General features: G+C 43.0%; 3 protein-coding genes across 6 annotated transcripts; 1 reads left to right on the top strand and 2 right to left on the bottom strand.

The window, feature by feature from the left end:
* Window positions 1-2,882: 2,882 nt before the first annotated feature.
* LOC138616959 (troponin T, slow skeletal muscle-like) lies at window positions 2,883-5,436 on the top strand. Of its 3 annotated transcripts, none has more exons than XM_069691574.1 (10): window positions 2,883-2,990; window positions 3,362-3,377; window positions 3,485-3,545; window positions 3,649-3,765; window positions 3,939-4,016; window positions 4,153-4,266; window positions 4,378-4,487; window positions 4,670-4,760; window positions 4,860-4,900; window positions 5,348-5,436. In XM_069691574.1, the coding sequence occupies exons 4-10, from the start codon at window positions 3,667-3,669 to the stop codon at window positions 5,391-5,393; spliced, it is 579 nt and encodes a 192-aa protein (XP_069547675.1). In that variant the 5' UTR covers window positions 2,883-2,990; window positions 3,362-3,377; window positions 3,485-3,545; window positions 3,649-3,666; the 3' UTR covers window positions 5,394-5,436. The 3 variants fall into 3 exon arrangements, with proteins under 3 accessions (XP_069547675.1, XP_069547674.1, XP_069547673.1); XM_069691573.1 differs by having other exon boundaries at window positions 3,359-3,377; XM_069691572.1 differs by having other exon boundaries at window positions 2,912-3,377.
* A 441-nt stretch (window positions 5,437-5,877) lies between these two features.
* Window positions 5,878-10,276, bottom strand: LOC138616951 (dynein axonemal assembly factor 3-like). Its single transcript, XM_069691564.1, has 11 exons — window positions 10,179-10,276; window positions 9,193-9,299; window positions 9,001-9,094; window positions 8,770-8,924; window positions 8,151-8,351; window positions 7,910-8,032; window positions 7,698-7,820; window positions 6,787-6,931; window positions 6,495-6,609; window positions 6,235-6,309; window positions 5,878-6,024 (listed from the first exon to the last, which is right to left on the bottom strand). Exons 1-11 carry the CDS (start codon window positions 10,258-10,260, stop codon window positions 5,883-5,885), a joined length of 1,362 nt encoding a protein of 453 aa, XP_069547665.1. The 5' UTR covers window positions 10,261-10,276; the 3' UTR covers window positions 5,878-5,882.
* A 799-nt stretch (window positions 10,277-11,075) lies between these two features.
* Window positions 11,076-15,987, bottom strand: syt5b (synaptotagmin Vb). Of its 2 annotated transcripts, none has more exons than XM_069691567.1 (9): window positions 15,821-15,987; window positions 14,630-14,932; window positions 13,413-13,588; window positions 13,224-13,322; window positions 12,907-13,074; window positions 12,411-12,578; window positions 12,139-12,256; window positions 11,861-11,994; window positions 11,076-11,766 (listed from the first exon to the last, which is right to left on the bottom strand). In XM_069691567.1, the coding sequence occupies exons 2-9, from the start codon at window positions 14,853-14,855 to the stop codon at window positions 11,557-11,559; spliced, it is 1,299 nt and encodes a 432-aa protein (XP_069547668.1). In that variant the 5' UTR covers window positions 14,856-14,932; window positions 15,821-15,987; the 3' UTR covers window positions 11,076-11,556. The 2 variants fall into 2 exon arrangements, with proteins under 2 accessions (XP_069547668.1, XP_069547669.1); XM_069691568.1 differs by having other exon boundaries at window positions 12,139-12,253.
* Between the last annotated feature and the right edge of the window lie 1,085 nt (window positions 15,988-17,072).

Below are 17,072 nucleotides of genomic sequence, written 5' to 3'. Positions count from 1 at the left end.
GCGGTCCTTCACCCTCACATCTAAATGTCTTACCGAACCTAAATCATCATAACCTGAATTCTAAAGTCTTGACCATCAAACTGTTCTACAGAGGTTTCTCTCAACGGGACAAGCAACCAAAAATGTCCTCGAAGTCTAAAATCCAACTACACGTCCACACACACACACACACACACACACACACACACACACACACACACACACACACACACACACACACACACACACACACACACACACCATCAGTACTACTTTTCAAACCCTCAACTAACCTCAACCCAGATTTTCTTACAGAAATCTAACACTTAATATTATGAGGACTTTTTATTTGTCCCTAAAAGGAAGGTGGTATTTATGTCCCCACAGCATGAGTAATACAAGTCCACACACACACACACACACACACACGCTTGCGCGCCTCCTTGTCACCCCAGAGGACCCCCGTATATAAAGCTGTATTTTTTTTTAGCCCTCCAGTTGTTACTCCTCTTCTAGTCATCAGCAGTTGGCATCTTTTGCTGTCCAGGTACGTTCTTTGACTTCCCTTCTGTCCCTCCTGTGATATTTGATAAATGTGACCTTCTGCCTTTTTAAGTTTATAGCGGTGCGATAATTATGTACAATTTCCAAGGAGCCTGCACACGACCGGGTTTGATTGCGCGGGATTCTTTATGGAGCGCAAACATTATAAAAGGCAAATCTAAAAAAAAAAAAATAATAATATACAGGCAGTGAAAAGCTCTGATTAGTTTGTTTAATGCAGCTGTTGTCTGTTTTCATAACCAGGACCAGGAGTAATGTGGAGATGGTCTGTCGTGGTGATGAGCCCAAAGAGAATTATCCCCAAATCTTCGTCTTTCAGCTCATTCTGTTCATTTGCTGACCTGAATTCTCTGAAATAGTTTAAAACGTGGTAATGTGTTGATTGCAAGTGGTAAAAAAAAACAAAAAAAAAACGAGTTGATAACACTTTTAACATTCAAATAATAGTAAATAAATAAATGATTAAACCAAAGATCCTTTAAAATGATTGAAGCTGAAGTCTAAAGATGGTCATCGTTCAGCGATCAAAAAACGTCACAGATTCACTGGATTTAGCATCGACTCGTTTCTGTTACTCAAATATGCTAATATTGGGTGAACAATATATATATATATTATATATATATATGCATGCCATGTTTTCTCGGCTTAAAAGTATTGTGCATCTTTCCTAACTTTGGGATTTTACCCATACATTTCTGTGAGCCCTCCTTCATCCAAACTGTTTAATAATAAATAACACAATGTGTTTGATCCCTGGACCCTCCAGTGGGTCAGTGGGGGGACGGGGGGACGGGGTTGATGAAGGTGTAATACGGCCCTGGAATTAAACATGGCAAGTCATTCTCGGTGGCCTTTGCCTCTCTTGTCCATCAGTCATTGCCGGCTATGACTCCGTTAGTCGGTTTAGCCACCAGTGAAGCGATGCGGCGAAGTCCTCTTCTCAATCCTTCATCTGCCTTTTTGTCCATGACCCTTGTTTATTCAGATCCACGCGCTCATACTTTTGAGATCCGGGCTAAAAAAAAAAAAAAAATAATAATAACCATGAAGGGATCCAAAAGACTCGGGCGGCCTCGGCTCCGGATCTCGCCACATTAAGCCGGGAGGGCTTTCGGTTTGTTTGTATAGAAATTAGGGTTTTGAAAATTGGCCTGTTGCCGCTGCATCCAGCCAGAAACCCGCGTGTCTGTCTGTCTGTCTGTCTGCTCAGTGCGATGGCAGCCCGTCCGACCGGTTCGACTTAGCACCCTGTAAATATTAAATGGTTGTTTTTTTTTACCTCCCATTAAAGTCGAGAGGGAAATGATGCACGCAAACCTCTGAAGTGATGGTGAGCAAATGCTCAAATATTTCTGGGGCTCGGCGCGCAGTGAGACCGTGAGGAGATCAAATGATAATAGAGGACTTGGCTGGTGTTAACAGGAGCCAGCCGACCAGCTTAATCTCTCCGTCCCAGCATTCTCTCTCGTAAATCAAATTAAACAAGAAGGATGGGACAGCTGGTACCGCTGTCCCATCCTGGGTAACATCTGAGGTGCCGCCGGCCTCTTCTGTTCCCAGATCATTCGCTACAAATGGTCAACAAAAGCACCAGCTTACAGTAAATAGCAGCTTTTTGTTTTTGGATGCTACAGGAGTGTATTTTTTATTTATTTTTTAAAACGCCTATGAAAAGTTTAGCCATCAGAGGTCACGTACGTACGAGCGCTTCATATATATTTATGTCGAAAGGAATAGTGTTGTAATTGAAGATTCTCAACACCACGAATTCAGATCTATTCTTTCAATCATTGCAGTGTTTTCTGAACAGTGAAAAACACATTTAAAAAAAAAAAAGCGTATTTCCTTTCAATTCATTTCATCAAGCCCGGGACAAAAAAAAAAAATAACCCCAACAAATACACTTATCTCATGTTGGCCAACCATGAGCTACATACCCAATACTGTATGCATAAGTCCTCCAGTGTATTGAATAAAGCTTTTGTTTTATTGCCTATGAATACAGCATGTGTTTTTGAACACGTCTGATGTTGCTGGCATATTACAATTTAACAAGTATTCTGAAAAAGTATGTCCTTTTTGGTGGCATAGATTTTTTTTTTTTTTTTTTTTAAGTATAAGAAGATTATATTATAAATGTAAGTGACATTTTAGTTTTTATGTTTATGGTTTTCTCTTTAGTGTCAGCATGTCTTATTCGGAGGAGCATGGGTGAGTCAACTAGTTGTTTCATTTCCCAATTTTTCTAGATTTTTAACACATATAATGTCTTGTATGGCATTTATTCTTTTTACTTCTTTTTTTTTTAACTTAGAGGGCATCTGGAGGGTAAGTACAAACATTCATACATTTAATAAATAAAATAGTTGCATCTTTTCTGCCAACTCATATCCCACTTTCACGGTTTCTTTCTCCAGAAGAAGATGAGGAGCAGGGAGAGGGAGGTGAGACCGTGACTCCGCGTTTTTTTTTTTTTTTTTAAATAAAATGACACGTCAAGATACAGACTGTTGTAGCAACCTTGTCACACAGGAGAACCTTATAGTGATTAGTATATTGTAATCAATCCATCATTTGATCAACACAAATGAAGGGGGAGGGGCTTCAAACTTGGAAAAGCATCTGTTTTCCTTTTGAAGGGCAGTTCATGCTGATCATTGGTGGACATGAACTGCGGCTTTTGTCATCTGTTCAATTTACTGCCTCGTTGCCTCTTACTGTTAATCATCTCTTGTGTTTTCAAATCTATTTGTGGTATGTCAAACAATGAACATTCGCTTTTTCCGTTGTTGCTCCGGCTGCTGTGTTGAAGAAGAACGCCCCAAATACAAGTAAGCACGTATGGAAATGCTACATATTAATACTGTCCGATTCTTACAGATAAATCATCCGGTTTCAATTGAAATGTATATTATTGTGTCCTCGTGTTATTTTACAGGCCGCCGATCACACAGCTCGCTGCTCCAAAGATCCCGGAGGGGGAGAGGGTTGACTTTGATGTGTGTTCCTTCAAGTTTCTTGTCAAAGGAAACAATTAAACGCTTACGCCAAAGAGGCAGCAGTGACTGATCTGAATCTGCGTATCCGCTGGTCTCTTGTCAGGACATCCACAGGAAAAGGATGGAGAAAGATCTTCTTGAACTGCAGACTCTGATTGATGTCCACTTTGAGCAGAGGAAGAAGGAGGAAGAGGAGCTGATTGGACTCAAAGACAGAATTGTAAATGCATCTCTTTTACTGTTTTACCAGCAGATTGTTGATGGTCCCCACACACACACACACACACACACACTTGTTTGTGCGATAGAAGGATTTTGTCGGGCCGCATTCATCGTTCAGACTAACGGTGAGAAGTGTGTGGAGGTCCGGCTGATGTGGTTTGTCCGTTACAGGAGAGCCGGCGGGCAGAACGAGCCGAGCAGCAGCGCGTGAGGGCTGAAAAAGAGCGGCGCAGACAGACACGGATTGCGGTAACGAATCATGTTTATTGCACGCGTTCTTGAATCCATGCATGTCAGCAATCCGCTCAGATCCCGCTATTTCGGGCCCACACGCCGCAAAAGAGCCTTTTAAGTGAAAGTAACCAGCTGAGAGTGGCTTCTTCAGGAGGAGAGGCAGAGGAAGGAGGACGAAGAGGCAAAGAAAAGGGCAGATGACGAGGCCAAGAAGAAGAAAGTGCTCTCCAACATGGGCGCCCACTTTGGAGGATTCTTAGCGAAGGTAAATGCATTTTGTAGGCAGGTGTGTCACTTTATGCTGGAAGCATGCAGAGCGCATTGAAGTGCGTTCTGAGTTTTACATTAAAGGTCAAGTGTGTTCGTCCCCCCGCAGGCGGAGCAGAGACGAGGCAAAAGGCAAACCGCGAGGGAAATCAAGAAGAAGACTCTGGCAGAGAGACGCGAGCCACTGGCTATCGAGAACCTGAGAGAGGACGGCCTGAGGTCAGTGTGACCTTCGTGACACACGGATTTCTGTTGGGAGGTTTTTTTTTTTCCTCTTGTTGCTGCCATCGATTTGGCCGGAGCTCCGTGTCGGCACACACCATTTTGGAAATTGCTGAGCCTTTGACGGAAAAGGCGCGTCCTTCTCTCAGCTCCGGTTGTTATTTGCTGGTGTGATATAGAGAGAGAGCCAAGGAGATGTGGGAGTGGATCTACCAGCTGGAGTCAGAGAAGTTTGACCTGACTGAGAAGATGAGGAGGCAGAAGTACGAGGTGAGGCCGGCAGCCGAGAATACACCGAGTTGGTGTTTTAAAAAAAAAAAAAAATGGGGCACGGTTCGTGACGTCGCAATCTGATGTTCTTCTTCGCAGATCAATGTCCTCCTGAACAGAATCCAACACGCTCAGAAATTGTGAGTCTGTCTCTTCGTCTCAGTTTCCCGTGACGCACCCCCGAAGCAGAATAGAGCGTCGTAGTGAGCTGCAGTGTTTTGACAATGCAGAGATATCACAGCTTGATGGCAGCACGCGCGCGCGCACACACACACACACACACACACACACACACACACACACACACACACACACACACACACACACACACACACACACACACACACACACACACACACACACACACACACACACACACACACACACACACACACACGGGAAATACCGCTTTCACACCTGTTAAGCATTTGCCGCTTCATGAACAGGATGCACGCATCGTAGATATTTACACGGGGCGATAGTGCATAAAGGGAAACGGCACTACTTCCCTTTTTCTGACAGTTGCCGGTCAATTCTGCAAACGACTGCTCGTAACCGACTTTAAATCTTCTCTTGTCTCAATGCAGCAAAAAGGTCCACGGTAAGGGGAAGGTTGGAGGACGCTGGAAGTGAACACACACACACACACACACACACACACACACACACACACACACACACACACTCAAACACAAGAAGAAGGTTGAGGACAAGATGGCATCAACTTCGAAGAGTTCGTCACCTGAGCTGATAGATTTTGGTGTGGCATTTATTGAAATACATACCATTAGATTTTGCATCTGTAGTTATTAAAGTGCATGTATCAATAAAATGGACATTTCCTATGAGTGTCATTTTAAACTGGAATGAAATCAGATTATTGCTGCTGCAAATTCAAAGCTGCTACAAACAAATATGAGGTACTATCCGAGGCCTCTGACAGCTGCTGCCCATTGGTTTGTGAACTTCCTTGTGAAGGAAACATAAATCCTATTTGCACAAGATGTTGTAAAACGGCTATGCTGTGAAGGTTCATCATCCGAACTGTCGCTCGCGTTTTGTGAAGGCAAATCTGCCGACACTGCATTTACAGGAAACAGCGCTGATTAATTTAACCACGTTTTACTCCTTCTGCTGTACGAACACGGCATGGACGTCGTCGCTGCTCCCCTCGCGCCACGGTTCAAATCCAGCCTCCAGAGCGATGCTCGCCACTTTCTGCGCAAAACCTGCTTCCTGCTCTTTGTTCACATCCAAAATGAACCTGAGACACAAACGGACAGACGAATGAATGCAGCTTCCGTGCAAAAACCTCCATGGCAGTCATGATGATTCACTTTCAGAAATAGAGCCGTCCCTGATCTTAAATTTGGGGATCTGCAATTACACAGCAGAGTCACTGTACTCTCGGTGACTGTACGGTCACCATGGTAACAAGCCCTGTTACTATTAAAAAAAAAAAAAAAAAACTCACTTGGCCAACTCCACGACAAGCATGGCGTCTGGCGCTGCAATCTGTCTCATCGTCGGGCCCAACTGGTGCGTGCAGCTTCGCACCGCAGACCGGGCAGGGAACAGAAACACAGAAACGAAAGGTGGTCAGCAGTCACAGCCGTCGTCTGCTGTCCAGGTGACTAGACGGTGAAACCATCCTGTTTTGAGGATATGTCGGGCGTGTTCGCATTTAAAAGCTTAATATATGTAGCAATTAGAGGGGAAAAAAAAATGTCTCACCTGGCAGAGAAGTAAATGTTGCTGAAGTAGCGGGAGTATTTCTGTTTTTCTGGCAGTTTGTGAAGCGAGTCCAAAGGCAGGAAGGTCACAGAGATCCCGTTTAGATGCATCAAGTCTGAAGAAGATTTGAGAAAATCCAGTGATAAAACTACGAAGTCGCTGTTTTCTGTCAACAAAAGGGCTTTCACAAGGACGGGCGCAGAAAGGCTCTTAAACACGAACACCAAAACACACCGAATCGCTTCGAACCCGCCTGCACATTGCCGGTTTTCTGAAGCCAGAGGCCTTTTACCGTTCGTGGTGACAGCTTTCCGGTCCACCCGTGCGGACGGCTCCTCCGCCTCCGAGTCTGACTGAGAAGTCGCGGCGCAGCCCCGTCTGCCGGACAGGGACCGTAACAATCCCTGCACGTTCGCGACGGACAGATCCTGGGCGGTCTGCGGGTGTGAGGACGGGAAAGAATGACAAAACGGATATCAACGTGTAAATCGCTGCAACCGCGTCATGAAAAAGACGAGACGACGGTATGTGATGATGGCGAGGCTGACGGTACTTTTCTTACGTCGCGGCAGCTCCGTATGCAGCATTGCAAAGAATGTCTGGTGCACAAAAGGGTGGTTCGGTCTCATCTTACGGAATCACAGAACCTTATCTTTGATTTGATGGCGATGGCTTGCGGTCACTGTTTCAGGAAATGGGGTGAAATCTGAGACAACTCTGTGGGCTGAATTGTCGAGGCTCGCCTACAATATTTTGAGCAGATTCTTACTCGATAGTCGTTTTGACTTTTAACACAGTGGACGAACACTTGTACCAGATGGTATTACAGTACTGTAGAACAGCAGAAGAATTTGTCTACTTGACCTAAAAAAAAAAAAAAAAAACAGAGGTCTGCTGAAATTCTTTGCTTTTTCCTTTTGCGGACAAATTCAGTATAGTTTGTTGTTTTTTTCCCCCCCCAGGATAACAGATCATTACACCTAAATATTTGCGTCTAATGATTTTTACAGTATGGATATCAATCAGACCTCTATGATGCTCATTTGATCAACCCAAGTACAACCTCCTCTGTTTTCTTTGTTTCGATCTTAAGAGCATTATTTTAACTCCACGCAACCTTTTTGTTCTCACCGTGTTGGTGCTGCTCAGGGCAGTCCCGAGTTACTGCGGCACGTAATGTGTGATGAGTGCTGAGTACTTTACCTTGATGTGTTGCCCATTCTGTGTCTTCAGCAGGCTCTCGTCATCAGTTTCAATGCCAAACGAGAGGTAAGGACTGGACACTATATCGCCCCAGTAGCCCCTGACAACCACCCTGTCTCCTTTCTGTCCAGACACGCAAAATGAAATCCCTTCATGTTTTCTGTTTCTCCGCGGCGTGGAATAATTCTGTAGAAATGCAGATGAGCACGGACCTGATCAAAGACTCGTGAAGAGAGCAAACTTGGATTGGTTATTTTGTAGACACCTTCCCTCATTTCGAACGCCAGGCCCCGTTCCCTCCATTGCACGTATTGCTGTTTGTTGATGACGCCGCACTGCAGACAGTCAGCGCGGGAAGAGTTTACATCCAAATCACCGAAACATTTCTGTCACCAACCGGCGTAATGTTCCACAAGTTTGAATAACCGAACAATACACCAAAATGTTCAGTACCCCTTTCTCATGCAGCTTCATTGTGAGGTCCCAGTCGAAGCAGCCTCTCTTGGAGTCGTAGCGCGTTCCGAGATGTTGCCTCACCCGATAGTCCCAGGCTTTGGATATTGAGATGGCGTCGGGACTCGTAGATGAAGATGATGAAGACCGAGGTTTGATCCACAGCTTGAATATTCTGGCCAGTTCATCGCGCTCCTTAAACTGGAGAAATGCTCGGTGAAAGAAACGAGCTGGCTTTGTCTTAATATGAGGAGCGTTTACACACACGGCAAGATTTGGTTGATCATGTACGGTGCCCCGAGTCTAGTTTGACATCAGTTTGATTGAGCGGGCCTCGGTGTCTGATTTCAGAAATATGAGGTCTTACTTAACCCTCCTGCTGTCCTCGGGTCAAAATGACCCGCAGCTGTGTTCAACCAAGTTCTATTTTATTTTCATATTTTTTAGGGGGATCGTTGGTGACAAGGAGGCTGTGAGGGTTTCTTTAAAGAATGATGACCAATGATCCCAAAAAATATTCAAAAATATAGAAATAAAATAGAACTTGGTTGAACACAGCTGCGGGTCATTTTGACCCGAGGACAACAGGAGGGTTAAAAAGAGAAGGATAGTTTTGTACCTTGAGGAGAGTTGTGTTCAGACAGGCATACGCGGCCGTCTCTAGTGTTTCCGTAACGGACAGGGAGAGCTGTGACGCTGCACGTCGCAGTATCTCCTCCGTCTGACTGCGGATTTCACTGTTTCCAAACACCTCCAGGAAAACCTCCGTCTTCTCTGAAAATAAAATATTTGTTTAGGACACGTCTGGCTTTTATAAAATTCACAATTTATCAAAAATCCCCATACCGACCATTAATTCCCATGCTTTCCTGGGGCATCAGTGCCAGGTAGAGGAGCAGCAGCTGCCTAGCAACCACCTCCATGCTGTTTTCTACCACCCAAACCTACAGTGCAACAGAAAAGATACGATTTGAAGCTCAGAGGAGTGTTAACCATCTGTTCTCAGGGGTGTAACACCCCAGTTTGAGAGACCAAGGCTCACATGAAGACTTTGTTTGTCCTTCAAACCAGAGATGGTCTTCAAAATATGTCGTGGATCTCCACTGCCAACCAGTAAAACATTGACGTCTCCTTCATTTCTCACAGGGCCTAAGACAAATAATAATAAAAAAACAACAACATTATTTTGGTATTGGTACCGAAATGTTACACTTATTTTCTGTCCTATTTAAATGGGATGGACAAAATAATAATAACATTTTATAATTCAGTGCAATGACGCTGCAGTTAGTGCGAACAAGATATAAATAGTGACTGTTGAGTGTTGTTGTTTCAAGAAGGAAGTCATAGTTGAGTTTGAGGAAGTTTAGAAACACATTTTTAACCCATTTCTGTTCCGTTATTCAACTTTTATATCTATATCTATCAAGTTTTTTTTCCAGTGTGGCTTGCAAAATTTATTAAAACCTGTTCTTGTATTTACCAGTAACACATAAAACCCAAAACAATATCACGCTATAAAATACTGCACTATAGATGTTATCTGTTCAGAATTTTAAGTATGCAAAAATTACAATACAAAAGAACTAAAAACGAGAAGAACATTTTTATTATGCAGAAGGGCCACTTTTTGTGTTTAAATATTGTATTACTGGATTATTATTCATGATGCATTAACATGTAAGCAGTGTTTTATGTTGTATGTGGCCAAGGAAAAGCTGATTTAAATTCCTTCCCGTAGCCTACTGATGAGTCGTTTAATCCAATACATTATTTCATGAACAGCTGACATGTTTTAATATGTTGAAAACTGAAGAGTGAGTATCGGTGTGTAATTAAAAAATAAATGAGTAAAAAAAAAAAAAAAGTGCAATATTTGCATAAAACGGAAATAGAGTACCTCATAATTGTACTGAAGCAGAGTAACTGGGCAAAAATACAAGTTGCTTTTCCATCGCTGTGTAAAAACCTCTTAAACTTCCTTTGATCCACGTGTGCACAGCGTCCTCGCGCACCTGCGGCTCTCACCTGTTCTAAGCAGGTCGCGTGCGGGACTGAAGCCCCACCAGGTGACGCAGCCCGCACCCTCCGAGGCCCGTCCAGCACTCATCCCTGCGAATTCAACGTGACAGACAAACAAAGCCGTACACCTGGGTGGTTTACGTCAGGACAAACCGACAGGTACGTTGTAACGCTCGCGGCTAAACACCGCGTCAACTCATCAAATAGCTAAAAAAAATTAAAAAATAATAAAAAAAACGCGCTACAAAGTTCAATATGGTTGATTAAAAACAATAAACTGCGAACAGATGCTATCCGTCGCGGCAAAGATGCTGCTGAGAAAACTCAACTCACCGACTATGTGATGACCACTGAGGAAAATGTTAAAGCTGAAGGTCTGAGAGGAAAGTTTGGGTTCTGTTGCTAGGCAACATTCCCGAGTGGGGGGAAGGGAGAGGGGGAAGCAGACGTCACCGACCGGCCGGAAGTGACGGTATACTTGTCGGTGGTGAAAGAAATATTCCGATCATGTACTTCACTAAAAGTACCAATAAAGCAACGTAAAAAAAATAAAAATAATAATACTCCAGTAAAAGTCCTGCATAAAAACTCCTATTTAAGTAAAAGTACAAAAGTAGTGGCATCTTTAACAGGGTTGCATTTTAAAATCATAAATGATCTGTCATTAAAAAAGTTTGATCTTAAAAGTAAGTATTAGATGTCAAGTAGAAAGTACAATACTTCCTTCTGAAATGCAGTGAAGTGAAAGTATAGGAGTATCAAGTGAAGTACAAGTACCCTTAAAGTTTTAGTTTTCACCCCTATTATTGACCAATAATTGACTCCAGTATATTGTATCACTTTAATTACCCATTACAATCAATGTCATCAAAAAATAAGAGATTAAAGGAAGCGCTGATATGAAACTGTCCATTGTAGGTTTATTTGCATTCCTCTGGACTCCGTTGCACCACAGCAACAACAAAACGAGCAAAAATGCCAAGTGTACACAACATCAAATCTAGAAACTCAAGCATGACTTCAGAGCCAACAAACTCTCCAGAGCACAGAGTCACTCTGTGAACCGTTCCTTTATGCTTCCAAAGTTTTCAACGCCCATGCACGAGCATACGCAAAATATACACATTTACAGACAAGTGATTTACAAGTATACAAATACAGAGCCATGTCAGATTATAATATAAGATAAATAGAGGAAAGCCAAGGTTTTAATAACAATTAAATATAAAAAAAAAAATTGTCTGTCACACATCACACACACGCGCACATTAAAGTATCTCAAAAGAAACGAAATGGAAAACGGAACATGCAAATTGAGAAAACATCAGGTTTAACACGAAGCGACATCTCGGCAGCACTTGATTATCCATCGAGGTGTGACTCTTTAACGGGGTTTTGCTTTGAGTGCCGCATCGACTTCTTCTTCAGGCATCAGAGTGTGCCACTGGGCCACTGGACGCCTGGGATTGGCAAGCATTTCTGACCAGTGACGCAGGCCGACTCCTGTCGCTCCATAACCCATGAAGGTCTTTCCGATGGGGTCGTTGCTCCCGAGTTTATCGTAGTCGAATACCGTGAGGACGACCTGCACTTTCTGAAAGACAACAGAAAAAAAAGCATAATCCAATCTAAACTCCTTGTTCCCGCTATAGTGTGTGTTACAAACTGAACTGTGATGTAAAGCCTACCTGTATTTGCTCAAAGGGGACTTCAAAGCTGAAACTCTCATTGAAATAAGGATTGAGTGTGTTTTTCTTGACTGTCGTCTTCTTCTTCTTAATTCGCTTCCCGTTTTGTTGCAACACAATCTTTACATATGGATCTTATGAAAGAGGAAGAGAGTGACGCGGTCAGGTTGTGTGTTGATATTTCACATCTTCATGAAACTTAAATCGTTTTCATGAAGGAATTAAAGCAAATATCTGACGGAATGATGATACAGATTAATGGCACGAGGTTTTATTACCTGATAAGCCACCGACGTCCATTTTCTTGAGATTTTTTGCCTCCATGATGTTCACTGTCAGTTTTCCAGCAGTGGGTACGTAGCGTAAAGAGATGCAAATGTCACCCAGTTTTTCCTGCTGAAAGGACATAATAATAATAAAAAAATGGTCATCGAGGACCCATCATGTTTGATATAACAGCTGTTTGTCATGATTCCTCACGTTTTACAAGCAACAGCATAGAGTGTGTTATTTAGTAAATCTAAATATAAAGAATTATATAAATACATACCTCCTCCTTCTCACCGCTCTCTATGTCCCTCCATTGTTGCATTGGCTGTCCCAAATCAACACTGTTCATGGGAATCTTTATTTCACCAATCATATCGTGCTTGGAGAAGCGGTCAAAGTCAAAAACCTGCAGCACCAAAGTCTTTCCGCCTAACTCTGCATAAGGAATCTAGGAAGAGTTATATATATATATATATATAGTTAGGTTGCGCAATAGGTCAAAAGTACACAGTTTCGTTGACTGTGACAAAATGTAACACACTTGACAGTGAGGCAAAACATACTGCATTCATTTTTGAGAGGGGTGTCTTGACATGTCATTCGGGAAATGAAAGACCGAAGATGAGGGGAAGTGGCTGCTTGACACAGGTCGAAACGTCTGCCTCACGAGGGGTACGGAGGTACAAAGTGACATGTCACGGACAGGATGGGGCACCAACACGCGGCAAAACACAAGATCACATCAAGTCGACAAAGGTCCATCACGGGTGCGCTACCTTGAAGATGAAAGTCTCGTTGAACACGGGGCATAAGTTTTTGCGTTGAACCTTGGTCTCGTATTTTTTCTTTTTGTCCGGCAGCAAAAAGATTTTGACGTAGGGGTCTGAAGTTCCCCCCATGTCCATAGCGGCGAGGTCCTGAGCCTGAAGTATACCCACGATGAGCTTCAGGGGAAGAGCGAACAAGCGTCAGAAGCACCAGAAAAAGGCGACGGTTTAAATGCCGACAGAATATACGTAGGAATGACAGTTATTTTTTAAGACCTTACGTTTTAATCGTTAATATGAATGGATTGTTTTCACGCATGACCTACCTGGGCATCTGTGAAGTTGTAGTCCAAGGAGAACTCCAGCTTACCCAGCTTCTCCTGTTCTTTCTCCTCTTCCTCGCCTTCCTTCTTCACCTCGCCCTCCTACAAGTCAAAAACATGGTTGCGTTGGATATTCAACATGAAGATCTCGATCAGGTGAGAACGAGTTACCGGAAGGACATCGACGTTTACCTTCTCTCCAGCCTCCCCTTCACCTTCCTTATCCTTTTTGCGGCGGCCTGTCTTCCTCTCCCTCACCTTCTTCGGCTTTTTCTTTTTTGCAAAGCATTTTTTGAAAAAACAGAAGATGCAGCACGCCACCAAAACCAGAACCAACACCACAATGGCTGCCACGGCCCATATGGGAACTGCGAAATGAAGAGATGAATTGGCTCATCAGTTCTCACTGGATACGTAGCATTCGTTTATCATGGCAGAAAGGAGTGTACGTCGTTTGCATTCAAAATAGTGACAAGATGTGAACAAATCCTTAAACATCAACAACCGAAACCAAATGAAACAAACAAACAAACAAAAAACACACATTTGAATCAGATTTTTAAAGTAGATATTTTAACTTTTCAACCCTTCTCTCTGTCAACAGCTTTGTAAAAGCTTGTTGATCTTATTTTAGTCAGGAAGAGGATTCAACTTTCTCACATCTGAGATTATATACAAGAACAATCCACTTTGATAAGTTTACTCTATATTCTACATTAGTTCCAATGTTGTGGAACTTAAACTGCTTTTCTTAAGTTTGGAAACATAACCAAAGGCATAATGCACGATATCAAAATGAAATATGATTCTACTGCAATGAAAATCTGTGCTTCTGTTCTTACAACAGTGACTGGAGGCTTCTTGTGAGCACTTCTCTCTTCATTTCAACATTTCTTGTCCACTCACTTATCTCGTGAACGGTTTGCGTAGCGCGTGTTTTGTCAGTAACGCCCTCCTCCACTATCAGATAATAACACGCTCCCTGTCTGGGAGTCGCCCTGTTCAACCACCAGCAGTGGAACCGCGGCAGCAGCTCATCATTAAGTGCTTTACTCCAGGCATCACCAGCAGTAGTTGTTCATTTGTGGGGACAACGGTTAAATGCCATGTTCTACCTGGATTTTTGTGGTCATGGACGTTGAAACGACCCAGAAAATGTCGAATGTGTCCAGAACAATCAGTGGCTTAGTGTCGGAATTCTCCCCCCTTATATCAACAAGCATCTTAAACTTTGTGTTTGTTGAAGATGCTGAATAAAACGGGTTAATATATTTCTGTAAGAATATTAATTTGGCATGATTTAAATTCTGTACAGGGATGGATTTCCTCCATAATAACCAAATGTGCGTTTTTCAACAGGTATATTCAGTTATAACTTGACCACGTTTCAAATTGTAGATGTTGCTCACTTGGCAGATGAGTCAGTTCATTCATGAACTTGTCCTTCATGTGGTTGTAGTCGTGCCCGGGGTGATGTTCTGCATGTTCTTTATGTTCTGTATGTTCTGTATGTTCGTGCTCGAGGTGTTCTGGATGAGAGGGCTCGTGGTGAACCGGCTCCGTGGCTTCCTCCGACTCCGGTTCGGACGGCTTGACGGCCCTCCGGACTCGGACCCCGGCACCGACCAGCCTCATGTCAGCTGTGAAACCAGCCGAATCAGCGCAGGAATTCACGTTACGTCGGCCTGTCGTGCTCTCTGCCCACTTGGCTCCTGCACCGAGAGATAACACAACTTTACGTGCATGCTGTGTAATCCCCGTGTTCATGTGTTGCAGTACAGTTCAGGGAGCAGAGGACGGCTCTAAGCCAGATGCTCAACATGGCTGACCCTAATCCCTCTGTTACTCTCATACTGTCCGTCATCTCCTCCATCCCGTAACCCACGCATTTAGGCCCCACGTTCATCCCATCCCCATTTTTCTCTCATCACTGTCTGTGCTGGAGACTGGATTAAACTCTGGCTCTGCAATATTAATCCAAAATCCCAGATTCTCAAAGCTTTAATAAATAGGGGTTGGTCTCCTCCTGCAGTTTTCCTAACCTATAGCCAATGTTCCCCCCAACCCCCCCCGATGTCAACTCCTTTGGAAAGTTTTCTGGAAACATAACTGCTTATTAAGGCTTTTCAAAGGAAGCCCAGTGGACTACTCTAGTCCAGATTCAGGGACAGCACAGTTTTTATTTGTAGTTTTCATTATTTTTTACCCATAAAAAAAAAAGAAATCACAAAAATAAACTACAATTTTTTTTTTTTTACCGTGTATGTACATAAGAAGTCAATTAAATTGTTGACAGAATCAAATGATAAATGATAAAAGCTGTTGATTTAAATTCAAATAAACAAAACTCTTATTTCATGTTTATCAGAGGGATGATGATTTAAGACAGATTCATAGAAAACTTTAACATATTGCATCAATTAATCAATCATGAGGTTAAACAGTCATTTAACTGGGGTTGTCAAAAATCCAAAATCTTATCATTAAGAAACAAAAATATATGTATTTTTTTTTATCTTGTTCTTAAACATTTACATTTGTTGCAGCGCTCTTGCACTTGATCATAACAACAATGAAATATGATGTAATATTTATCTTACCTGTTGATTCGCTCCTTTAATTCCCTCTTATATGGAAGGAGTCGTTGAGGCACCTTTTAGTTCAGAGTGTATTTCTCGTTGCTTCTCCTTTTGGATTGTTGGAAACCCCTCTCACACACACACACACACCTATCAATCCTTCGATACGCTGCCGACTCTGGCTGGCAGGCTCCTTCCATCAAAGCTAAAGCACTGGCAAATCACTCGAACAGTGTTGTCATTTAATCCCCCCCCCCCCACCCACCCACCCACCCACCCACCCATCCATCCCCCTCCTACGGACATTAAACGGCTGAATACACATCTGTTGCTTTCTGTCTGAGTGAAGAAGCACAAAGACCAACAGACAGACTTTTCTTACGTTAAGTGTTCGCAATTTACACACCGTGAGGCTTTTTTCCGCATGTTAATTGGGAAAAGTGACTGTTCATTACATTGATGGCAAGTGGCGGTTTGTGTTTATCCATTAGGCCGAAGAGATTGCGGTGCGTCCCGGCCCCCCCTCACTAATCCCCTCTGCATATCCGTCCTCGCAGTCAGTCGTCAATCTACAAAACAACTTTCACCGAGAGTGGATATTCCACGGTCTCCATCCCTTGGCTTACCATCTTACTGTACAAAACACATACCCGTATTTAGAACGCTGCCGGCAGTAATCCCCGGGCGGCGTGCCACATCTGGAGATATCTGTGGCCTCTCTAACATACAACTCTCTACCGGAGTTAACATACTGAACTGCAGAGGAAAACAAAAACAACACCGTCGGCTTTGTGGAGTTCCCTGCAGGGCTGTTGTGCTCGGTTCAATTATATTCCCCTTAAAATGTGTAAGAAAAGAGCGTCAACACGTGGGTTTAGTACAGGACACACTGTACTAGGCCATTTTAATTGTACTGTAATGACACTGTTGCGTTTTCTCAGTTATGACAACTTCTTAAGTCAACAGAACAGAAATGAAGAATCAAATCGAATCATTTTCGCAACCGCACAATATCCGTATTTCTATCTGAAGCGTGTTGCAGCCCTGATCACTACAACGGAACTAAAACATCAACAAAGCTAAATAGGACGTACTGCGCGCCTGGATGTGATGCACTCTGTTGACACGCGGTGTTTTTGCAATATATAATTTACCAAGAAGCAGTGTGGACTTTTTTTTTTTAAACCACAAACTGTCTGTTGGACTAATGTTAACCATTAAGCTCCCACCCAACAGCGAGTAACCAAAGTCCTACTGTTATCTTTGCAGTTTT

This window comes from Brachyistius frenatus, unplaced genomic scaffold, assembly GCF_029030835.1.
Source record: "Brachyistius frenatus isolate BFR_SWC_R1_liver_20210118 unplaced genomic scaffold, ASM2903083v1 Contig_11, whole genome shotgun sequence".
NCBI lineage: Eukaryota > Metazoa > Chordata > Actinopteri > Embiotocidae > Brachyistius > Brachyistius frenatus.
This window is presented reverse-complemented; position numbering and strand designations above follow the sequence as displayed.